This window comes from Salmo salar, chromosome ssa12 (genome assembly GCF_905237065.1).
Source record: "Salmo salar chromosome ssa12, Ssal_v3.1, whole genome shotgun sequence".
In the NCBI taxonomy this organism is placed as follows: Eukaryota; Metazoa; Chordata; class Actinopteri; order Salmoniformes; family Salmonidae; genus Salmo; species Salmo salar.
This window is the reverse complement of record NC_059453.1, coordinates 58,324,399-58,349,725: the sequence shown is the minus strand read 5'-3', so window position 1 is coordinate 58,349,725 and position 25,327 is coordinate 58,324,399. Positions and strand designations below refer to the sequence as shown.

The following is a 25,327-nucleotide window of genomic DNA, read 5'->3' as shown; positions in this document are numbered from 1 at the left end:
AAAAAATACATGTAATTTTGTCCTTGAAACATTTTATTGAAATACTGTAGGGTGCCAATATGGCCGACCGGTGGCTTCAAAGCTTCTCAATGGCCAATACATAGTATCAGCAACCCAGGATTGAAATAAATCATTGGCCTATATGTCTACCACTTTGTGTAGCTGTTAGCGATGCTAATGATGTCCTTACTGTTTACGGGTAGATAGAAAGGCAATTAAAAATGTAAATACAAAGTAGCCTATAACCAACTGTCAGAATCATGAAGTGCACTGCAGAAACACAGCTTGCCAAACAACTGTCTGGCTGGCGCCTTCCTGAATTAATTAACCAAAGAAATCTACATTTCTCAGATTTAAAAAAAAATTGTCCCCTGATGTGGTTTAAGCATTGTTGTGGACATGGAATATCCAATTTTGATGTTTTCCTATTTAATAAAACGAGAACCTGAAAAAACTGGGGATCTGTCCCTCTCCCTGCTTTTTTGTTGTTGTCGTGGTATCGTTTTGGTATCAAGTACTGTTTTTTTTGTTGAATTTTTGCCCTCTAGAGGATTTCGTATAAAAGAACACATGGCACTTTGAAATCTGCAATAAATACATATCACACTTTTTTTGTTATGTTTTCTGTTAGAGTAAATCTACAAAAATCTATGTAAGAACACAAAGACATGGTAATTTTAAAGATGGCTAGTCATTATTTGCATGGTTATTTATGGAATGGAGGCACAGGTCATTATCAATGATCAATATTCTAATTAAAAAACATTGGTGCAAAGTGCTGGTGCCATCAAGTGAAAATGTTGGTAGCACCAGTGCCACCACTGGAAAAGTTAGTGTAGAACCCTGTTTGATGTCTTTTTTTAAATCCATTGAACAAACTATAAACACAACATGTAAATTGTTGGTGCTACGTTTCATGAGCTGAAATAAAAGATCCCAGAAATGTTCAATATGCACAAAACGCTTATTTCTCAAAAATGTTGTGCAGAAATATGTTTGCATCCCTGCTAGTGAGCATTTCTCCTTTGCCAAGGTAATCCATCCACCTGACAGGTTTCGCATATCAAGAAGCTGATTATACAGCGTGATCATTACACAGGTGTGACTTGTGCTGGGGACAAAAAAAGACCATTCTGAAATGTGCAGTTTTGTCACAACACAAGTTTTGAGGGAGCGTGTAAGTGGCATGGTGACTACAGGAATGTCCACCAGAGCTGTTCCAAGATAATATAAATGTTCATTTCTCTACCAATGTCATTTTAGAAAATTTGGCAGTACATCCAACTGGCCTCACAACCACAAATCATGTATATGGCGTCGTGTGGGTCGAGCAGTTTGTAGATGTCGTTGTGAACACAGTGCCCCATGGTGGCGGTGAGGTTATGGTATGGGACAACCAACACCATTGCATTTTATCGATGGTAACTTGAATGCACAGACATACCGTGACGAGATCCTGAGGCCCATCGTAGTGCCATTCATCCACCACCATCACCTCATGTTTCAGCATGATAATGTACGGCCCCATACACAATTCCCGGAAGCTGAAAATGTCCCAGTTCATCCATGGCCTGCATTCTCAGACATGTCACCCATTGAGCATTGTTTGGGATGCTCTGGATCGACGTGTATGACAGCGTGTTCCAGTTCCCACCAATATCCAACAATTTCACACAGCCATTAAAGAGGAGTGGGACAACATTCCACAATCAACAGCCTGATCAAATGTATGCGAAGGAGAAGTGTCGCACTGCATGGGGCAAATGGTGGTCACACCAGATACTGACTGGTTTTCTGATCCACATCCCCTACTTTTTTTTTTGGGGGGGGCATCTGAGATTGTTGCAGACACATATCTGTATTCCCAGTCATGTGAAATCCATTGATTAGGGCCTCAATTGACTAATTTCCTTATACGAACTGTAACACGGTAAAATCTTTGAAATTGTTGCATGTTGAGTTAATATTTTTGTTCAGTATAAAATGTAATTCAATTTAATACCTGCTGTAGTCTAGGCGTGTGTGTCGGAGATGCTGGTTCTGTCTGATCAGACGCTCCTCCTGCTGGGCCAGCCGCGCCTGCAGCCGCTCTCTCTCCACCTCCAGCTGCAGCTTCTGCAGGAACAGCTGGTGCCTCCTCTCCTCCCAGTCCTCCGGGCCTAGGAGGGGTGCTGTGAGGGCCCCCTCTGCCCCTACTCCCTCCCCCAATGGGTCTTCTCCGGGTAGTAACCCTCCAGGTCCAAGTAGACCTCTGCTGTCTTTGAGTAGTTCACCAGGGCCGTTGTGGAGCAGCGGGCTGGTGTTGCCCAAACGAGGGGCTTCTGTGGCCCCCCTATGGGGGAACCTCCCGTTGACCAGACTTTCCTGTCTGCTGCGGTGGGATGCTAGGCGAAGCTCGCTATGGGCCCCTCCTCGGCAGCCCCGTGGTTTCATTGGTCCCTGGGATTGGTCGCTGGAGGAATAGGGAGGGAGAGTGTCTGAGTGCAGGTCGTCCGAGAGAGAGGCAGGACTCAGGGATGGGACACTTCCTCCCGCTCCTCTTCCTCCGCCACTTCGCTCTCTTCCTCCTCCGTTTGTCCCAGTTCCTCCAAGAGTGGGCAGGTCTAGGTAGGAGCCATCCAAGGCTGTGGCCCTCTCTCCCCTGCTAGGCTTGGTGGAGGCTCCCTCACTGCTGGGGGCCTGTGGAGACAAGAGAGCCACCCAGTCATATATACCTTTCTATTTGTATCTATTGTCAATATATTATTCAATGTTACCATTTAATCTTATGCACCTGGATTTCAGCCTGTATTAACTGCTACAGTATGTAAGCATCAATAAAATCTGAAACTTGTCATGTATTCGTCTCCAATCTCTACAAGTATTTAAGAGTAAGCGGTCACTCCTTCCTTTACCTGTTTTAACTTTTCTGTGAGAGAGCAATGGTTAAGCCAAGATAGACTCGACACCGATACAACGCAGAAGTAAGCGGTATGGAATCTTTCACTTCAATTTGGTTAGGGCAAGAGATTCTGAAAAAAAAGTGCTGAGCACAGGGAAACCAAGGTCTCTGAAGCAAAAAAGATAAACCCTTACAGAAAAGTGCCCACCTTCAGCAAGACAAGAGAGCGACTGACTAATCCAGTGTGCGGTCACAGAGCACGCAAACACGCATTACTCAGCCCCACCGTAGGCCACGGAGGATGACGAAGTTGTCTAAATGATTACCTTGAGAAATGGTTTGTGCTTCCGTATGTGGTCATAGCAGACTTTTCCTTAGCTGTCGTGACATTTGATGTGCTGTCTAGGTCTTAGGGCGGGTCCTTCGAAAATAAAATGTGTGAGTGTGTATGTGCATCTCTCCCAGTTGGGGGTATTGCGTTTGATGGTGAACAGCGCTGTTGTTTGGAGATGGCTCACGGGGGAAGGTGACGGGCGCACACACACAAATATGCTCTTTCACACACATTCACACTATCGCCATCTCTCAGACGCACATCTGTATCACAATCTCGTATTACGCATGTTGCAGGCATTAACACACACACAGAGAGTGAGTACCTTGCTGTAGGAGTTATAGTGGGGGCTGCGGGTGTGGCTGAGCTGGGCAATGGACTGGTTGAGTTTCTCCTGCTGCTGAGAGAGGTACTGCTGGTAGAGACCAAGCAGCTCCTGGCACTCCCGATACTGCTGCTGTAGGCCTGGGCCAAAGGGGGTTGGGGTTAAGGGTCATATTAGTCTCCATTTTTCTTCCTTTTTTGTGATACATTTTTATTTACATTTTGCAGACATGTCACATAACATATGCTCAAAAGAACATCCCACCCACCACCCCATCATTAAGCCAGCAAAGTGAAAGAGAACAGTGAGTTTCAACTCAAAATGTTGAAAAAGAGAAACTGAAAAGAAAGAGCATGATAAAAATGTTGTTGGGCAGGTAGAGCTTTCCAGATTTCTCCATCTGGGTCGGGCCAGGCTGAGCAGAGCTGGGCCGTGATGCCAGATCTGGGTGCCAGGCTGAATGCCAGACAAGAGAGAGCTCATCTGGAGCAAAACCACTGCTGAGCATGAGGGGCCTGCTAATGACAGCACTGCTCGTACACACAACCAGGCTGTGAGGTAGATACTTCCATTGCAACCCCTACATTATTAACAAAGCATCAGATCACATACACAGTGCATTGGAAAGCATTCAGACCCCTTGACTTTTCAAATTCGTTACAACCTTATTCCACAATTGATTAAATTGTTTTCTTCCCTCAATCTACACACATTACCCTATAATGACAAAGCAAAAACCAGGTTGAGAAATTTTTGCAAAGGTATACAAATAAAAAAATTGAAAAATCACATTGACATAAGTATTCAGAACCTTTACTCAGTACTTTGTTGAAGCACCTTTGGCAGCGATTACAGCCTCAAGTCTTCTTGAGTATGATGCTACAAGCTTGACAAGTCCAGGTTCTGGCTGGCCCATTCAAGCACATTCAGAGACTTGTCCCTAAGCCACTCGTGCATTGTCTTGGTTGTGTGCTGAGGGTCGTTGTCCTGTTGGAAGGTGAACCTTCACCCCACTCTGCGGTCCCGAGTGCACTGGAGCAGGTTTTCATCAAGGATCTCTTTACTTTGCTCAGTTCATCTATCCCTCGATCCTGACTAGTGTCACAGTCCATGCCACGGAAAAACATCCCCACAGCATGATGCTGCCACCACCATGCTTCACCGTAGGGATGGTACAAGGTTTCCTACAGACATGAAGCTTGGCATTCAGGCCAAAGAGTTCAATCTTGGTTTCATCAGACCAGAGAATCTTGTTTCTCATGGTCAGAGTCCTTTAGGTGCCTTTTGGCAAACTCCATGCGGGCTGTCATGTGCCTTTTACTGAGGAGTGGCTTCCGTCTGGCCACTCTACCATAAAGGCCTGATTGGTGGAGTGCTGCAGAGATAGTTGTCCTTCTGGAATTTTCTCCCATCTCCACAGACGAACTCTGGAGCTCTATCAGAGTGACCAATGGGTTCTTGGTCACCTCCCTGACCAAGACCATTTTCCCCCCGGATTGCTCAGTTTGGCCGGGCAGCCAGCTCTAGGAAGAGTCTTGGTGGTACCAAACTTCTTCCATTTAAGAATGATGGAGGCCACTGTGTTCTTGGGGACCTTCAATGCTGGGTGGGGCGACAGCGTAGCCTAGTGGTTAGAGCGTTGGACTAGTAACCGAAAGGTTGCAAGTTCGAATCCCCAAGCTGACATGGTACAAATGTGTCGTTCTGCCCCTGAACAAGGCAGTTAACCCACTGTTCCTAGGCCGTCATTAAAAATAAGAATTTGTTCTTAACTGACTTGCCTTGTTAAATAAAAGGTAAAATAAATAAAAAATGCTGCAGACAATTTTTGGTACCCTTCCCCAGACCTGTGCCCTGACACAATCCTGTCTTGGAGCTCTATGGACAATTCCTTCGACCCCATGGCTTGGTTTTTGCTCTGACATACACTGTGGGACCTTTTTTATTTGGTGACCTATCCCCATAATCCATTGACATGGAAATTGCCCCTGAAGTGTTTGGTCGATTCTGTCAAATTTTGTAATGACTGAATTCAGTCATCATCAAATCAAATTAGATTTGTCACATGCGCTGAGTACAACAGGTGTAGATCTGAAATTCTTACATACAAGCCCTTAACCAACAATGCAGGTGTGTGCCTTTCTAAATCATGTCCAATCAATTAAATTTGCCGTAGGCGGACTCCAATGAAGTTGTAGAAACATCAAGGATGATCAATGGAAACAGGATGCACCGGAGCTCAATCTCGAGTCTCTTAGCAAAGGGTCTGAATACTTATGTTAATAAAGGTATTTCTATTTTGTTATAAATCAAATCAAATTTCAAATCAAATTTATTTATAAAGCCCTTCTTACATCAGCTGATATCTCAAAGTGCTGTACAGAAACCCAGCCTAAAACCCCAAACAGCAAGCAATGCAGGTGTAGAAGCACGGTGGCTAGGAAAAACTCCCTAGAAAGGCCAAAACCTAGGAAACCTAGAGAGAATGTGCTAACATTTCAGAAAACCTGTTTTTGCTTGGTCATTATGGGGTAGTGTGTAGAATGATGGGGATTTTTATTTTATTTTTTTATACATTTTAGAATAAGGCTGTAATGTAACAAAATGTGGAAAAAGTCAAGGGGTCTGAATACTTTCTGAATGCACGGTAGGTAGACCCACAGAGAATTTGCATTGCACCAACAATAACACATTACCACCTCTAGTCACCCCTCAAGATGGGTACACACAGTCCCAAACACACTCCTACCAACCACTACCCATAAACCTCCCTGCTGCAGGCCATATCCTTTTATGGATGGGCAATAGCCCCAGGCTGATGACTTTCTCAACACATCACCTTTAAAAGTCCCCGATTTGGGAGCAAATTAAAAGTTTTCAAAATGAAGTCATAATGAAGTAACAGTCAGTGGAAAGATACACTAGGAGAAAACACTTTGGTGTCGGATGAGTTCAACCAAGCCTGGGAAATGAAACGGAGCATGGGAAGAGAAAGGCTTCTTTCATAAACACTAAACACTCTACCGACTGCAAGGGTAGTGCGTACGGCCCAGTATATCACTCAGGTCAAGCTTCCAGCCATCTAGGACCTCTATACCAGGCGGTGTCAAAGGAAGGCCCTAAAAATTGCCATAGACTCCAGCCACCCTAGTCAGACTGTTCGCGCTGCTCGGGCACGGCTAACAGGTAACCCCGCACATTGACTCAGTACTGGTACCACCTGTATACAGTCTCGTTATTGTTCTTTTATTGTCGCTCTTATTTTTTACATTAGTTTATTTGGTAAATATTTTTCTTGACTCTTATTTTTCTTAAAACTGCATTGTTGGTTAAGGGCTTGTAAGTAAGCGTTTCAGATCTACACCTGTTGTATTTGGCGCATGTGACAAATATAATTTAATTTAATGATGACTGAATTCAGTCATGACAAAATTTGACAGAATCGACCAAACACTTCAGGGGCAATTTCCATGTCAATGGATTATGGGGATAGGTCACCAAATAAAATAAAAAGGTCCCACAGTTGATATTAGAGTTTCATCATGTCCAAATCATTCGAAAGTTTACCCGTGAAGCTCAAGTCACGTATAGATGATTTGAACATGAAGCGCAAAAAATGCTAATATCGGTCACATGACTTGAATGGGATTTGTGCCATAAATGCTAAAATGTTAGCATTTGGAAACTAAACCAAAGCATGGATTGCTGTTATACCTTGTCCATAGACTGCTAAGGAAACCAGGTAAGGAAACTAAAGTGTTATTTTGTAATTTGGGTGAACTATCCCTTTAATGTTGATAGTATAATATCCTCTGGGTTATCATCAGGATCCTTTTATTCAAAAGGAGCCTAATAGACGCGACCATGTCAGAGTAACCCACACAAATCTGGTATTGCAAGCATCATGCTCCAACCAAAAGTCATCACAACCACCTAACCTGGCTAGAGTTTGGGCACGTAAACACACTTACATTAAAAAGGTTGATGGGTCAAAGCAGCCTTGATGCCCAACGCCTGGTAATCTAGGGCCGACTGAAGCGCAATTGATAAGGATGTCTTCACACACCGAAGACAGTAAAACCGCTTCTCTGAGTCTTGGCCATGAGCCAATCAGAACGCACGCCCTCTTCAATTTTTACGCTCCTTAATCCAAAAATATACAAAATCAAGAGTTTGCAATCGAGGCTTCAGACAGTGCCTGTCAAAATGATTCACTCGCCCTGTCAGGCCGTGCCCAAATGAAATAATGAAATCCACCTTAAGGTGAAACAAATTTGCGCAGGAAAGGAATATTTTAAAGCCTGCCTTATGAGCTCTGTGCCAAATCGACTGGGTGTGTGAATGAGTGTGTATGCAGTCTCTCTCTTTCAGCGTGTGTGTGTGTGTGTATGTGTGTGTGTGTGTGTGTGTGTCTGTGTGTTTAGGGCCTGCTGATGAAGAATTGATGGAAGGGGACAGTTAGCATAACTTTATGTTCCTGGAGAGGACAAATCAGTTTACAAGGAACCAACCAAATAAATAGCTGCATCAAACGCTATAGCTCAAAGTTGACTTTGATTTAAAGGTCTAACATAAATACAATGAGAACAAAGTAAACTCAAAGTTTAGCCCTTTATCCATTGCCTAAGGGAGGAGTGTAGAGTCACTTAATATTTCAACCACAGCAGTGGTATAGTCGCTGACTAACTTGCAAGGTTGATAAAAAAAATGTGATATGTGAAGCACAGACTCAGAAATGACATTTAGCTTTTAACCTCCCCAAAACAACATGCCAAGGGGAAACAACCAAAGACAACCTTATTCAAATCGTAGATTTCATTCAGCACTTGAGCTTCAAAATGGTCCTGACAGACAACATTTCAACAAGAATGCTTTTCTCTCATCTCAGGTCTTTAGACGGAGATATACATCCTCCCCTTGATAACCTGGCTCTTGGTAGATAAGACTGAAGGTGAGGCAGAGGGTGTAATGGAATTAAACTTTACAAGTCTCCCTTTAGCCCGTTTGCCTTTGGTGTCTCCTTAACCTTAAAAGATCAGTCCGGAACCCTACGTCTCAGAAGTCTCTTTATGACTGTGTGTGCGCTTTAAAAGACTGGTTATCCCATCGAGGTGCTTTAATCAGAGTTTTTCCAGCTCAAATTCCTTTTTAATGGAGTTTGGAAGTTTAGTATAAATGCCAGGTCTCACAGCCAAAGTGCCTTTAATTGAGTTGTGCTTTCCTAATTTCCCAGCTCCGCTGCCAATTGTGCAATTTACCAGCCAACGATTACTCTTCATATTTCGCTGTGTTTCCCCCCCTAAATTGACGGCTCTCCCCACGTCGGTTTGACCTGAGCGGAATCGTTAAGGAGGACGACAGGAGGGGTGGGATGCAAAAGTGGAGGAAACAGAGTAATTCTGGGATGCTGCTAGAATTACAGGAAAGTTGCCAGGTCATGCCAAGAGACTGAGCCTGACAGTGTTAGCTTGTTTAGAATTAACTGGTGGCGTTGCATCTGAAAGCCTTTGATAGGTCAGGAAAAGGTAAGATATGACAAAATTCAGTGCATGAAGAAGAACAAGATTACCAAAACATGAGACAAGAGCAAATGCCACAGTCCCACAAGGTAAAACGTCATAGGCGGTAACGGTTTCAAACAACGTAATCCACAGTGATCTCAGACAGAGTGCAAATGTCATATTAAATGTCAAGATGTGGCCAAGAAGCAAAATCGTGAAAAAGCAGGGGGGAATGAAGGTACGTGTGAATGTTATAACGCTCATGGAGTATCTGGCCGACAACTGAGGCTGGCAGTGGTGATATCAAGCCCTAGGCAATGCTGCCCCCTGCTGCCAGAATACAGGAAGAGCCTTAAATTCTTCAGTGGCAGAGTAGGGCTGCAGTGTCTGCAAGTACTCTTTTTTGTTTGTTTGTTTTTTTAACCTTTATTTAACTAGGCAAGTCAGTTAAGAACAAATTCTTATTTTCAATGACGGCCTGGGTTAACTGCCTTGTTCAGGGGCAGAACGACATATTTTTACCTCGTCAGCTCAGGGATTCGATCTTGCATCCTTTCGGTTACTAGTCCAACGCTCTAACCACTAGGCTACCTGCCGCCCACTCATGGCTGTGTTATAAATCATTGACTGATACAGGTCTGGGAAAGCAAGAAAACACCATCAGGCAGGCCTCAAGGACTGGGGTTGAGGATACTTCAGACAGACAATGTCATTAGGAGACGCCCTTGATATGCGTGTTTATCCGTGTGCATCCATGGGGAAAAGGATACTCTCTCTCTCCTGTACAATGAGCTGGTTCTGCTGCTCAAGCTGTAGAATTTTGCGCTCAAAGGTCTCCTGTTCGTCCCTCAGCCTCTGTACCGACGACTCCTTCTCTTCACTCACTCTGGGTAAGAAGAGATGGAGGGTCAGGGATTATAGCACACTGTGTAAATTAACTTCATTCTTGAGAAAATCCACACACCTAAAAATCCTAAATCCCTGCCAAATACAGACACTTATGTTGGATGAGCAGTTACCTGGCCAGCTCCTGGATGAGGTTGGCGATGCGCCGCTTATCCTGGGGACAGAGGTCCTTCAGAGAGGTCCTGTTCTTAGCCTGGGTCACCTCAGAGAGTGCCTGAACACAATACATACACTACATGGCCAAAAGTATGTGGACATCGATTCAAATTTGTGCATTTGGCTATTTCAGTCACACCCGTTGCTGACAGGTGTATAAAATCAGACAGCCATGCAATCTCCATAGACAAACATTGGCAGTAGAATGGCCCATATGGAAGTGCTCAGTGACTTTCAGCGTGGCACCGTCATTGGATTCCACCTTTCCAACAAGTCAGTTTGTCCCATTTCTGCCCTGCTAGAGCTGTCCCGGTCAACTGTAAGTGCTGTTATTGTGAAGTGGAAACGTCTAGGAGCAACAACGGCTCAGCTGCGAAGTGGTAGACCTCACAAGCTCATAGAAGGGAACTGCCAAGATTTCTGAGTCCCCCGTCTGTCCTTGATTGCAACACTCACTACCGAGTTCCAAACTGCCTCTGGAAGCAACGTCAGCACAAGAACTGTTCGTCGGAAACTTCATGAAATGGGTTTCCATGGCCAAGCAGCCACACACAAGCCTAAAATCACCATGCGCGATGCGAAGCGTCGGCTGGAGTGGTGTAAAGCTCGCCACCATTGGACTCTGGAGCAGTGGAAACGCATTCTCTGGAGTGATGAATAACGCTTCACCATCTGGCAGTCCGACGGACAAATCTTGGTTTGGAGGATGCCAGGAGAATGCTACCTTCTCGAATGCATAGTGCGAACTGTAAAGTTTGGTGGAGGAGGAATAATGGTCTGGGGCTGTTTTTCATGGTTCAGGCTAGGCCCCTTAGTTCCAGGGAAGGGAAATCTTAACACTACAGCATACAATGACATTCTGGACTAGTGTTCCCAACCCTGGTCCTCGATTACCCCCAACAGTACAGATTTTTTATTGTAACCTTGGACAAGCACACCTGATTCAACTTGTCAAATAATCATTAAGCCCTCAATGAGTTGAATGAGGTGCGTTTGTCAAGCGCTACAACAAAACTGTACTGTTGGGGGTACTCGAGGACCAGCATTGGGAAACAATGTTCTAGACAATTCTGTGCTTTGAACTTTGTGGCAACAGTTTGGGGAAGGCCCTTTCCTGTTTCAGCAGGACAATGCCCCTGTGCACAAAGCGAGGTCCATACAGAAATGGTCTGTCGAGATCGGTGTGGGAGAACTTGACTGGCCTGCACAGAGCCCTGACCTCAACCCCACCGAACACCTTTAGGATGAATTGGAATGCGTTCTGTGAGCCAAGGCTAATCGCCCAACATCAGTGCCTGACCTCACTAATGTGCTTTTGTGGCTGAATGGAAGCAAGTCCCTGCAGCAAGGTTCCAACATCTAGTGGAAAGCTTTCCCAGAATAGTGGAAGCTGTTATAGCAGCAAAGGGGGGGGACCAACTCCATATTATTGGCCATGATTTTGGAATGTGATGTTTGACGAGCAGGTGTCCACATACTTTTGATCATGTAGTGTAGGATATTTAATTTATCACAAAATAGAAAGCCTTAAATCAGAACAAGAGACCATTTTTTTGTCAAGCATTGCACAACAGTACAGTACATTGACATTCTGTGTGTTACTAGCCTGTTGTATGTCAGCCTGTTTCAGCTAAATGTTTTTATCTTACCTGGTTTGGACAGATTAGTTAGCACTGATGAATCAGGATTGTGATCAGCATCAGAACAACATTGCAAATATACCACCGCTAAGGTCTGTTCTTACGCACAACGCGGTGTGCCTGGACACAGACCTTAGCCGTGGTATACTGGCCATATATCACAAACCCCTGAGGTGCCTTATTGCTATTATAAACTGTTTACCAACTTAACTAGAGCAGTAAAAATATGTGTTTTGATATACCACGGCTGTCAGCCAAATCAGCATTCATGGCTCGAACCACCCAGTTTATAATAGCTAATAACTAGTTGGTGTTGATGGAGTGGCCCTTCTTGGCAGACCTACCTGTGGAGTGGTGAGGAGATGCTGCTGGGTGGCTGGGTTTGGGGGTGGGACTGTAGGTACAGGGGTGGCCTGGAGCTGCCCTCTACCCATCGAGGACAGGGAAAGATGCTGGCCTTGCTTCTTATTGCCCCGGCTCAAAGGAGCCTCTCCTCGGATCTCACTGCTATAATTGGCCCTCATCTTCACCTTTCTCTCACTGCTGCTGGTGCCTGATACTGACTTAAAGGCTGTCCGCAAGTGTCCCTCTCTGCTTACTCCTGAGAGAGCGAGAGACATGGTGATAAATAAAGTAGCGTTAGCACCCAGCAATAGGAAAAGTGTTCAGAACAACTCACATATGGCTTTGAGAAGTCTAATAATGTCCTCACCCGGAATAAACACCACAGGTTGGTCTTCATCTGATGCTGTGTGAATTTAATTAAGAAAATATATTTGGTCTCTAACAAGACCCTCACTTCAATAAAAAGCACCATGTTGAAGTTTGCTAAGGCAAGCTACTGAACTGGGTTCATCAAGTGCCTGGCATGTGTTGATAACTTTATAGCCAACTAGCTGGCAAGGCTTGCTTTGAACAAGGTACGTTAACGGATAGCAAACTTCCCATGAGAATCCGGCTAACGTTAACTAGTTACAAAAATGTAAGTTAGCTTGCTAACATGGTATTTAACATCCCCGGCCATAGCAAACAAACTACCTAGCTATGATAGTTTTCCAGCCAGGTGAGGAACCCCTAGCTAGCTAGTTAACGTTAGCTAACAAGGCTCCACAACTAGTTAGCAAGCTAATTACATCTAGTTAGCGATGTGTATGCATAACAGCTAGCTAACGTTAGCTTTCATACCAAGTCCAAAGACACACAACACCCGGCTTGTTATTAAAAACATATCCTACGGTCATCGAAAACATACTGACAATTTCGACTTCAAAACGTTTTCTTATACGGGGGGCTGTCTTTTATGGACACTAAGTAAAAGGATACTGTCATTAATCCCCCCAAATCCTGAGTTGTTCTTTCCTTCCTTTGCTGCCGCCATATTGAATCAACCGCCACTCCCAGGATGCCGAGCATTGCCAGGTCGCGTAGAAACTGGCACTTGTTAGGATGAAAGACACACTTGTTGGGGGGTAGGAGGAAGGTGGACTGATGCTGCGTTCAGAATGACTGGGTACTCGAAAATCTCCTACTTCACACTCAAGTACGTTTCTCGGGGGAAAAAATGCTCCGACTGGGAAAAATCTATTTGAACGGTCATCGAACTCGGAATTCCAACTAGTTCTAGAGCTCCAACTTGTCGACCTGAAGATCACTGACGTTTTGAACGCGGCATTAACATCAACAGTACCACATCCTTGTGATATCGTGTCAAAAGCGCTACCTGACTGTAAACCGAGATCTGTAGATGAGACTAGATGCTCATGTCTGCGTCCTAACTATAGGAGTCGTTTTCCCAAAGGCAAGGCGACAAGTTTAAGTAAAACAAAAAAAGCCCATAGAAATGCATTGGGCTTATTTTGGACAGATTTTGGTGAGAGTGACTTCCTCACTGCTTTGCCACTTCCTCACTGCTGCAAAATATACAGGTTGGAATGTCTGACTGAAATATGGGACAAATCAATGTTGTTTGTAAATTAGTGGGGTTTGAATTTGTTGATGAAATGTGGGATATGATTTTGTTTGGTTGTGGGACAAAGGGTCAAAATGCTGGACTGTCCCCACAATCCAGGACATGTGGTCACCCTAAAGGCGTCATGATTTGACGTCGGTTATTTCCGAGTTTCCAGTTGTCTTGAAAGCACCATGAGTAGCTACTTGGGGCAGGCACCTGAACAATGGAGAAAATGGAGCAGCTGCATGCCCACTTTCAAAATAGGGGTGCAAACATATATTTTTACACCCTCACTTTTTTTTTCCTGTATCACCGCCTGGTATGGAAACTGCACCTCCCGCAACCGCAGGGCTATCCAAGCTGGGACTGAGAGACTGATAAACAGCTTCTGCCTTATATCCAGGCCACCAGACTGTTAAACAGTTTAACCTCTAAAAGTCGGAGGGGTGTATGGGTTATCTTCACACGAGTCTTATGACACTTGTGGGGGTCGTAGAGCAAAACGGAGAACAAGTTTTCTTCGTAAGTCTCCCCTTTCTAGAGTGGTCATAATAGTTTGTGAGCCAAACTGTTCGGACACTGCAGATGTGGAAGGCCAACATAGGCAGAGGTGGTGGATTGAGATGCAACCCATGCAAAAAACCTGATATCTCTATCTTCAACTGATGGATTTTGATGGCAATTTCATTATTTGTTACTTAGATTGACGCACGGGTATGTCAATAGACTCTTAAGGATTTTTAAACATTCATCACTAGCCGGCCTCTGCCCAGTATCCTGCCCTGAACTTTAGTCATTGTTACTAGCCGGCTACCACCCGGTACTCTACCCCTATGTACGGAGACATTCAACACGAGTCACTTTAATGATGTTTACATACTGTTTTACCCACTTTATATGTATATACTGTATTCTAGTCATGGCTCGCCCTATATAATTACTGCTGTACACACCTTTTCTATTCATATAATGTCCATATTGTCTTTACACACCATATACACACTGAGTGTACAAAACATTATGTCATGCTTTTTCCATGACATAACCTCACCAGGTAAATCCAAGTGAAAGCTATGATCCCTTATTGATGTCACTTGTTAAATCCACTTCAATCATTTTAGATAAAGATGTTTAAGCCTTGAGACAATTGAGACATGGATTGTGTGTGTGCCATTCAGAGGGTGAATCCAGGGGCTCACACATCTTGTCACATCTGCTCCTGCAACGCCCTCTACTGGTCATCATGTGTCTCTTTGACCTGCCGCCTCTCCCAGTGCTCTTTCCCTCTCTGTGTGTGTGTGTGTGTGTGAGAGAGAGAGATTGTCAGAGCAGATCCCCACCAGCTGTAACCCGTTCCATAATCAAGACCTCTACAAATACTCAGTCCTGCCACTTCCACACTGCCAGATTGTAATCTCTGCTCAATCAGTTTACGCTTCTAGCTATTTGTTACTACTTAGATCCTGTTACCCTGCCTGATGCTGTTTTCCTCTATGCTACAGATCTGCCCGCTCTGACTCCGGTCCCTGTCTCCTGTCCCACGTCTCATCACCCTGCTGCTCTGTCCTGGATTCCCCACACCACTACTCCCTTGGATTCCTCCCCGGACCTGCTTACCCGATCTCAACCCCCCTCGCTCCAGCCTCAGCTTCCGCACCTGGTCTCCAGCAACCCACCTGAGCTTCCCCTGACCTGCACTCAATCTTCTCCGTGTTCCAATAAATACCTTGGTTACTTCATCCCCGTCCCCTTACCTGAGTCTGCTCTTGGGTTCAACCGTTCTGCTCCGCCTAACACATCTAGTGTATTAATCCACCGTCTTCAATCAGTTGAACTGACAAGGTTGCTCAACAGGAACTCATAGGCTATTAAGAAGAGAGTATTTAATCATTTAGGTAGAAATGGTTTTGGTTACTTTGGGTTGTAGCACCAGAGAATGTTTGTATTTTCTATGGTAGAGTAGGTCAGGGTGTGACAGGGGATTTTGTCTAGTTTATTTATGTCTATGCTGGTTCTAGTTTTTTTTGGGGGGGGATGATCTCCAATTAGAGGCAGCTGGTCATCGTTGTCTCTAATTGGGGATCATATTTAAGTTGTTGTTTTTCCCACTAGGTTTTGTGGGAGATTATTTTGAGTTAGTGTATGTTGCACCGCTTCTTCACAGTTTGTTGTTTTGTTTATTTGTATGTCTTGCATAGTTTCACAGTTAAAATAAAATGTGGAACGATACACACACTGCGCCTTGGTCTCCTTCATCGTACGACAAACGTGACAGATGTTTTTGTTATACTCGTTACATAAGGGGTGTGATGTCAAAAAAAGGCACAGCAAAAATAGCTCTGGCAATTAAATGGGACTAAATATCAAATCTTGTTAGACTTCTAAATATTTCCAGATATTATCATTGTAAAAGGTGACCACAATCTGAAGTCCACAGGAATTCACATTTTAATATTACAATTCATGCTTGTCTCTCACCTTTAGTAAAGAGGTGATGTTTATTTTTTAGTAATAGACATTGTCGTTATCTATAAAGTTATGTACATCAAATCCATCATGGGGAGCAGTTGGTTAAATCAAGACATTCTCTTCAGGCCTAGTTCAAGGCATAAGTTTTGTTTAACTATTGAATTGTGTGTGAGTATGAATAGTCATTTGGTATTGAATGTAGTGAAATATATAAATTATAAGCCTATGTATTTGATAGGCATTTTCTACATTACTTCAGTGTAATCAAAATCTACAAAATAGAGCCCCCTTGTATTTAATAGTTGATTGAGCAAAACCGTCTTTCAGGCATTGTTCTCCATTTTTTGTTTTTTCATTAGCCAAGGAAAGTCTAAGCATTTCCGTACATTATGGGACAGAATGACAATTCGTTATGATTACCTACTTTGACAGAGGATGCACAAAAAATCCTTGCGGCAGGTAGCGTGGAATTGTTTAATAATCCACATTTTTTTTAATTATACGCTACTCATCATTTTATCTATAACATGTCTTGCACAACTAGCAACATTTGTTTTTTATCACATTACACATTTATTTTGGGATTCCACCCCTGTAAACATAATTTACCTGAACTAGTTACATGTGTTTTTAGCACTTTACACATTTATTTTGGGATTCCACCCGTGTAAACATAATTTACCTGAACTAGTTACATGTGTTTTTAGCACTTTACACATTTATTTGGGGATTCCACCCCTGTAAACATAATTTACCTGAACTAGTTACATGTGTTTTTAGCACTTTACACATTAATTTTGGGATTCCACCCCTGTAAACATAATTTACCTGAACTAGTTACATGTGTTTTTAGCACTTTACACATTTATTTGGGGATTCCACCCCTGTAAACATAATTTACCTGAACTAGTTACATGTGTTTTTAGCACTTTACACGTTTATTTTGGGATTCCACCCCAGTAAACATAATTTACCTGATGACTCGTGAGTCTCATTTCATGCAACGATATTTGTTTCCAGAGAGAGGACGGAGGAGAGGAGGTGAGGTGAGCAAAACCATTTGAGATTCTCCCACTGAGAATTTTAATGGGGTGTGTTGCCTATCCTTAGACCCTAGGGGCCACCATATTTATTTTTTCACAACATAAAAACATTGTAGAAAGTATAATGGAAAATTGCATACAAAAACACAACCCATTAGCTAAAACAAAACATTAACTACCAATACTATACGTTATTACAGCAGCATAATGATAGGAAGAAATCACAAAAACAAGGAGATTTACAGGCTTTGTCAGCTAACTTTATTGAATTTTATACAAGAACATTTTATTGGGAACTCATATTGTATGACTCCTTGTTAATGTCTCTCTTCAGGGCTGCACTTAATTCTTCAGCTTCTTTTCCCTAAATGGATTAACAAGAAAAAGGATCATGTAATTTTTGTCTATTTTATATGTAGTTGCATATCATTCATCTTTAATCTGGGTTCATTAAAGTCGACATATCTAAGGAAGTCGGAGAACAAAATATTTGATTGACAGATTTGATACCATAACTACACTATTTTGTTATTTGTTTATTGAAAATCATGCATGCATTACAATGAAAGGAAGGAGTTTATATTTTATGCATATACAGGTTTTTTTTCGGAATATAAAAGGCCGTGGCAGGGGGCATGGCAATGGGTGCAGTCAGCCGGTTAGTGTGGCTGAATTTTTTATAAACCTTTAGCAGCCCTTATCTGCTTTTAGCACCGCTAGTATTTACACACTAGTGGTGCTGGGAATTAGCTTGCAAAAAAAACAGAATAGCCTGCCAGAAGCCAGAAGTGAAATAAAATAACATTTCAACTTACTCTGTTGATTGTCTGTAGGCTTGGTCCTTATGCAGGGGGGAAATTGAGAACAATTGAGAAAAATCATCTAATAGAACATAAATTAAACACTTTCCAAACTTGGGTCTGTTGTAGACACACTTCCTCTCTGCTTACCTCATGTCAAAATAAGTCCTGCACGTGCTCCATACCTGCACAAAACAGCAAGAACTTGTGGGAGACTTATTTTGAGGTAGAGAGGAAGTAACCTCGCTGAGGTATATTGCATAGGTCTACAACAGACACACCCTTGGATATTCTGTTTAATTATACATTCCATTAATGTTATTTTCTCTTCACATTCCCCCCTCCAAGGCTACAGATAATCAACAGTAAGTGGAAATGTAATTTTACTTAACTTCCAGCGGACAATTCCGTTTTTTTGCAAGCGAATTCCCACGATGCTAGTGTGTAAATAATAGCATTGCTAAAAGCAGCTAAGCGGTGGTGTAGAGAGATTTTTGCATTTTTAAGCCAATTTCCTGCAATTCTAAACATTTTGCTATGGAGTTCAGAGAAAATGTTGCAGTTTAAAGCTAATTTCCTTCAATTCTGTGAATTTTGCCATGGCTAATGATGTGTTCCTTTGCTCAAACATAATAACAAAAGCAATACTGCTAAATTCAATATTTGGGGAATTTTCTATTTTCTCTGACTGTCTAGCTTTTATTTAGGTGATTGTCACTTCTCAAAGATTATACTTTCAAATAATACATAGGTCCATTATCTTTTCTACATACTACTTGGTTTTAATAATTTAAGTTTATACTGAAAGCATTTTCCATCATGAAAAATTGGTTTTATTGAGTTTCTATTTCCCAAATTAATAAATAAAATCATCACTTAAAAACTGCATTTTGTGTTTACTTGGGTTATCTTTGTGTAATATTTACATTTGTTTGATGATCTGAAACATTTAAGTGTGACAAATGTGCAAAAAAATAAGAAATCTGGAAGGGGGCAAATACTTTTTCACATCACTCTATTGTCAGGTTCACCTAGGGGTCATGATAAGGGTTATACCAAAATGTTTGATGTATTAGAATAATTGATTAGGCTTATGTAGTATTAATAGAATGGGAGGGGTTATAAGACCCCTCCCTCCTTACATTTATAGGGTCCTAGACTACAGATGAACAATATATATATATATATATATATATATATATATTCATTATAGAGGTTTAGAATTGGTCCACAGTTGTTTTCTAGTTCTCTCTCTCTCTCTATTACAAAAAGACCCCTCTTAGAAATGTGTGACTGAGACAGAACTCTGCAGGGGAGTGAAGGAGATAAGAGACTAGTCAGACATTCCACAATAAGTCAACATGGGGGAGTGGACATTTACTGCTGAGGCCTTAGAAAACACTGGAACTATTGTATTTCTTGCAAGTTAGTATAGCTGTGTACGCATGGGCTTGGTCTGAGGAGTAGCAGGTAATGACGTATGCAGTGACATCACAGGGGGTTGACTACAAGCATGATAAAAGCAACGTGGACTTTTCCTTTGATGCAGAACTTACTCGGAAACATGCTTGCTATGTTCCTGATTGTCAACTTCTGTCTGCAATTGCATTAATAAAGGTTTTTGAATTATTTAAATATATTGTCATAATGCTAATTTCACCAATGAGCCAATGATGATTGACAAGGATGAAAGGTACGAACCCTAACAGTATGTAGACAAACATCAGTAATAGCCTTCTTGGTCTTTTCCTCTGCATTTATTGCTTCCTGGACAGTGTCTTCCATTTCACCTTTGACCTGAGCAAAGTCAGTCTCCAGCTTCTTTTTAGTGTTGATGAGGCTTGTATTCTAAACAAGTTATGATAACGTGCTTATGTTAAAATTACTACATGGGAAGCACATTTTTAATTGAGCATTTTGTGGACTTTACCTGGGAGTGCAGCAGTCCCACACGCTCACTGGCATCAACTAGCTCCTGCTCGACCACTTTGCGGCCTCTCTCTGTCTGCTCCAGTGCAGCCCTCAGTTCTTAAATCTCAGCCATCATCAGGTTATTTCTACTCCATGATAAACTAAAGTGTACCTTGAACGCTCCCTGAAAGTTCCTCAGCTGTTTCTGGTGTCGTGACGTTGTATCGGTTAATGTGGCGACTGCTGCTCATCGAATGATTAACGGTTTATAATTGCGTGATTAAATGAATCAGGCAATTATTAACTCATTAACCTGGGGCACCATGGGAAAATTGTTTTTATTGAGTTTCTATTTCCCAAATTAACTCAAGGAATATCAGAATATTGATTTTACAACAGTCGCTAATTAATCAATTTCCTCTACAGTCTCATTTTGAACGTTGCATTATCCGGGAATCTGCACAAGCCCGAGTCCCACCAATGAGTCCGTACCACACCAATTTTAGTTGATTATTTATTTACTAGCACGCTAAAATGATACTATAAGATACACATACACAAAACAAAGTCTAGGCTATTGATTAGAACTTAGTACAACGGGCCAACACACTATGACACGTGTTACACAAAATGGGGATTTGATTTAAAAGAGAGAGAAAAAGAGAAAGTACACGAGAGAAATATACATTTGGGTGCATTTGTCAGCTATGCTTATTTTAACTCTAACCTTGCCCTGAACTGCCGCTCTTATGGGTCAGAATATAATGATGTAGTTATGTGTTGAAGGTCTCCGATGGGGGTCTTTGCATGGACCGTTTAGGCTTCTTGGACGACACACTTCTCTGGTGTAACTCTCTGGTTGTCCTCACGATGTCAGTGTCCTTTGTATTAGTGGTCTGTTTCCTCGCCCTTGTTCTGAAAGGGATGTTCTGAGGACAGCTAGCCCTGTAGCTCAGGGCTCACAGCGTAGGAATAAAAGCAGTGTAGATACACGATTCGATGGAGTGGTGACCAGGTGGTCGGTTCTAAATTCACCCTCTTAGACGCAGCTACTCATCCGTAGCATGGATAGAAGAAGGTTCCTTTGTCTTCAAACTCGTGTTGCGTTTTGGGTTCGTTGACTACTTAGACCTTGGCTGCAGCTCGGGTCACGTAGTCTAACATGTTCATTCTTAACTCACATGTCTTATACCCTCGGGTCAGAAGTGGGCGTAACCGCCTTTAGGGCAATTCTCTGGGCGTAACAAGTTACGAGGCAAGGTCTGGATTTTACTCAAATCCAATTTAGACAACTAACTTCACAATTCATCTTTACCAAAACATTCTCTTTGATTTGGACATTTTCCACCCAACGTACAATGTATAAACATCAAGCATATACTAGGACAACTCTTAAAGTTACACTGTTTTCGTTATAACGTCGTCCTTTAACTTTTAATAACAAAACAAAAATGACATACATTTTCATATTCCATCTTTTGTCATTACCACCATTGTGGCTGACGAAACCCGTTGTCCCAAAGTCCATTTATTGTATGAAAATGTTCTGAGGCCGGTTCTCCATAGTGAGAGTGCTGCCTTAGATTTACAATGGGCGTGAGGTGTCATAACCCCCCCCCCCCATCTTCATACCCCTTGATCTCTTCTCCTCTGGTGGGTGTGAGAGATCTCTCTGTAGGATTGTGGTCCACGGTAACCTGAGCCGAGCAGGACAGTCATGACACTGGCTTGCAGCAGCCTGGTGGTTGGCATGGCTGAGCTGAATCGCCATCTCATTGAGGTCTCCCTCCATCTTCTTTTTGATTCTCAGGGCATCACTCCTGCTCCTGATCTCAGTGTCCAGAGTGCTCTGCATGGAGTCCATCATCCTCTGGCTGTTCCTCTTGATCTGCTCTATCTCCTCATCCTTCTCTGCCAGCTTCCTGTCAACTTCACTTATTAACCTGGGTTAGCTCTAGCTGAGCATTGATAATCTCGGACTCCTCGTGCTCCAGTGAAGCCTGTAAGGAATTTGTTGATTCATTGCTGAAGTAGCATGCCATATCAAAGACTACAAAGTCTGTTGATAATAATAATATAACAAGGAATGTCATGCGCCTTATAGTATATCAAAGTACTTTTTATAGCATTAGCTCTGCTTAGGTATACCCATTCATTTGTTGGGAGCATATACTGTATATAGTGTCAACTTTATTTTTTATTTTTACACAGTTTACAATTCCATTTAGTCAGCACCTCTACTAACTTGGATGTGCATCAGCTCATGCTTTTTACTGGACTGTTACCTCTGCTTCCTCCAGGGCAGTTGGGATGTCTTACTTCTCAGCCTCCACAGTCTTCTTTCCCTTTTCAAGCTCATGAAGTCTTCCCAGTCTCACCAATTTGTTCACTCAAATCAGAGATCTCCTGTGTTGGGAGACATCGAAATATCAATGAAGGCACAAGGTTAATTTTGTTAACCAAAACAAGAGTGCCAGGCTATAGCACCGCTGTGTTTCTTAACTTGCTGTAAGTTGATGGTTCACAATGTTTTACGTTTTGGTGAGTTCATTGAGGTAATTTCGCAGAATGGAAATCTACATACGCTGTAGGCTCTTATTCTCCCTCTTCATTGTTTCCAGTTGGTGCAAATATTCTTCATAGGAGTTTTTCAACAGCTCAGTGCTGAGAGAGCAAGCCTCTTTCACAGAACCTTCTAGCTTTACCTGGCCCTCCTCGAACTTCTGCTTCCACTCTGCCAGAGCCTGGGAGCTTCAAACAAGTTAATGAATAAATGAGCGACTGAATAGATGTATTTCATTCATATTTTCTTGCTATCTTTTCATTCATGTTATCTTGTCAAAGTTAATTTGCATCTTGTCAAGCTGAGCAGCCAAAGCGTTAGCTCTCTCTACATCAATCATGTGATCCTCCACTTCACCCAGCAGTCTCTGCTTGGTCTTCTCCAGAGAAGCACACTAGGCATTTGTTGACTCAATGCATTCCTCTGCATCTTGCAGATGCTGGGCATGCTTTTCCCTGAGAGATAAAAATGGTGGTTATACTGTTACACATTTGTTGAATCATTATCGATTTTGTTGTTGGATGACTATATTATAGAGATGAAGATAGAGAAAACGTGGCATCCTCAAGCTCCTCAGTGCGCTGAATGGCATCAGTCTCATACTGTCACACCCTAATCTGTTTCACCTGTCCCTGTGATTGTCTCCACCCCTCCAGGTGTCGCTTATTTTCCTCAGTGTATTTATCCCTGTGTTTCCTGGCTCTTAGCCAGTTCATCACGTATGTTTAGTCAAGTCAACCAGCATGTTTTTCCCCGTACTCCTTTTCTATTCTCTTTGCTAGTCTTCCTGGTTTTGACCACTGCCTGACTCTGGACTACATTCCTGCCTTCCCTGACCTTGAATCTGCCTGCCCTTTGGTACCTATTGGACTCTGAACTGGTTTTGACCTTTGCCTGTACACGACCATTCTCTTGCCTACCCCTTTTTGGATTAATTAACATTGTAAGACTCCAACCATCTGCCTCCTGTGTCTGCATCTGGGTCTCGCCTTGTGCCTCGATACATACTTGGTGCTTCACTGAGCCACCTCGCCGTTGGCCTTGGACATTCCACGCTGCAGCTCAGCCTTGATCTCCTGTTCCTCCTCAAACTGCTCCCTGAGCAGGTCACAGTCAAGGCGGGCTGACTGAACAGAATGGGCAAGGGCGTCCTTTAATTAAAATTGTATGTTATTTCCCAAAAGGTTTCTAATTAAAATGTTCTGTAGATAAAAAAAAAAAGTCTCTAGATTCTTTTGGATATTTCTTTATCTTAACCTCCTCCCTAACGAGACTCTTGAGCTCCTCAGTCTGTGTGAAAGCTTTCTTTCAACTGGGAAACAAGAGCTTCTTTCTCTTCCAGCTGGCACTCAAATTCACCTTAGTGAGAAAGTGATCTTAACACATTTGTCATTTGTGTATTAAAACCTACTATGATGCATATAATGGGTCAGCAATGAAAAAACATTGCTAAATTCCGACACCCCTCTAAACAGGCATCTGTAATGTTATGACAGATTTTACACACCATTTTCAGTTTGAAGTCTTGCTTTTTGGGCACTTAGGTCATTCATGTTTTCATAATTTTGGGTTTTGAGCTCACTCAGTTGATCTAATGTTCTACACATCTTTTTAAGGTTGCACTGTTAAATTAAATATTTTATCATTGAATTTTAATGTTTTGTACAGTATGCATGCCCTCTTTAAAATGTAGGCCTATTTATTTATCTCTTTTCTCCCCAATTGGTAGTTAGTCTTGTCCCATCGCTGCAACTCCCGTGCGGACTCGGGAGAGAGAAGGTTGAGAGCCAAACATCTGCCGAAACATGACCCCGCCAGGCTGCACTGCTTCTTGACACACTGCTTGCTTAACCTGGAAGCCAGCTGCACCAATGTGTCGGATGAAAACACTGTACAACTGGTGACCGAAGCAAGCATGTTTGTGCCCGGCCGCCACAAAGAGTTGTTAGAGTGCGATGGGACAAGGACATCCCGGCTGGCCAAACCCTCCTCTAACCTGGACCAATTGTGCGCCGCCTCATGGGTCTCCCAGTTGCGGCCGACTGCGACACAGCCCAGGATCGAACCCGGATCTGTAGTGACGCCTCTAACACTGATCAGTGCCTTAGACCACTGTGCCACTTGGGAGGCCCTGTAGGCCTAAGTCATTAATTGCCATTTTGTATTCACTCTTCTCCTTATCCAGCTTCTGCTTGACACGCTGGAAGTTGTCTATTTGTTCTCCTAGTTCTGCCACAGTGTCGGCCTGCTTCCTACGGAGTGCAGCAGCGGTGGCCTCATGCTGCAGGGTGGACTCTTCAAGATCACGACGCAGCTTCTGGAACTCAGCCTCATGCTGCTTGCTCATCTCAATCTGAGCAGCTGTTGCACCTACAGCTTTTTCAAGCCTCTCACTGATCTCTTCATGTTCCCTGGAGAGATCCGAGCTCTGCTTCTCAACCTTGGCCCGAGTAGCACGTTCAGCCTCAATCTCCTCCTCCAGCTCCTCAATACAAGCCTGAAATACACAGTAACACATGAGGTTTATCCAGTGTTTTGTTTGAGTATAATTCAATTTAAAATAAGCAATCAAAAGATCAACCTTAGTTCCTTGATCTTATTCTGAAGCTGAGCCCCAGGTGCTTGTTCATCCTCAATCTTACTGAGGAACTGACAAAGTCAGTTTGTATAAATTAATGTCAGATGTTTAGGTTTTTTGTTGTTGTTGAATTTCTTATGTTAATCAGAAACCAACTGAATCATACTTACTAAGCATTTTGTCTGTACTTTACACCACTGCCTGTTGCGCACCAAGCTTCCATTCCCCCTGCCAGAAGGGGGTTTATCGCTGATTTAAGATAAAATTGT

The 25,327-nt window shown here is 42.8% G+C and overlaps 1 protein-coding gene and 1 pseudogene across 2 annotated transcripts in view; both read right to left on the bottom strand.

The window, feature by feature from the left end:
• The window catches only part of kiaa1328 (KIAA1328 ortholog), a 55,160-nt gene extending 41,785 nt beyond the window's left edge, over positions 1 to 13,375 (bottom strand). Inside the window, exons 1-7 of one of the 2 annotated variants that reach the window (XM_045691561.1) lie at positions 13,067 to 13,375; positions 12,456 to 12,485; positions 12,088 to 12,344; positions 10,061 to 10,161; positions 9,812 to 9,927; positions 3,541 to 3,680; positions 2,003 to 2,679 (exon numbers count right to left, since the gene is read on the bottom strand). In XM_045691561.1, the coding sequence (XP_045547517.1) occupies positions 2,003 to 2,679; positions 3,541 to 3,680; positions 9,812 to 9,927; positions 10,061 to 10,161; positions 12,088 to 12,344; positions 12,456 to 12,485; positions 13,067 to 13,121 (1,376 nt within the window). In that variant the 5' untranslated portion in view covers positions 13,122 to 13,375. Of the gene's footprint in view, positions 1 to 2,002; positions 2,680 to 3,540; positions 3,681 to 9,811; positions 9,928 to 10,060; positions 10,162 to 12,087; positions 12,345 to 12,455; positions 12,492 to 13,066 lie in introns of both variants that reach the window. The other variant, XM_014132391.2, reaches the window with a different exon arrangement.
• A 5,910-nt stretch (positions 13,376 to 19,285) lies between these two features.
• On the bottom strand, positions 19,286 to 25,235 carry LOC123725652 (myosin heavy chain, fast skeletal muscle-like; annotated as a pseudogene).
• Positions 25,236 to 25,327: the final 92 nt, after the last annotated feature.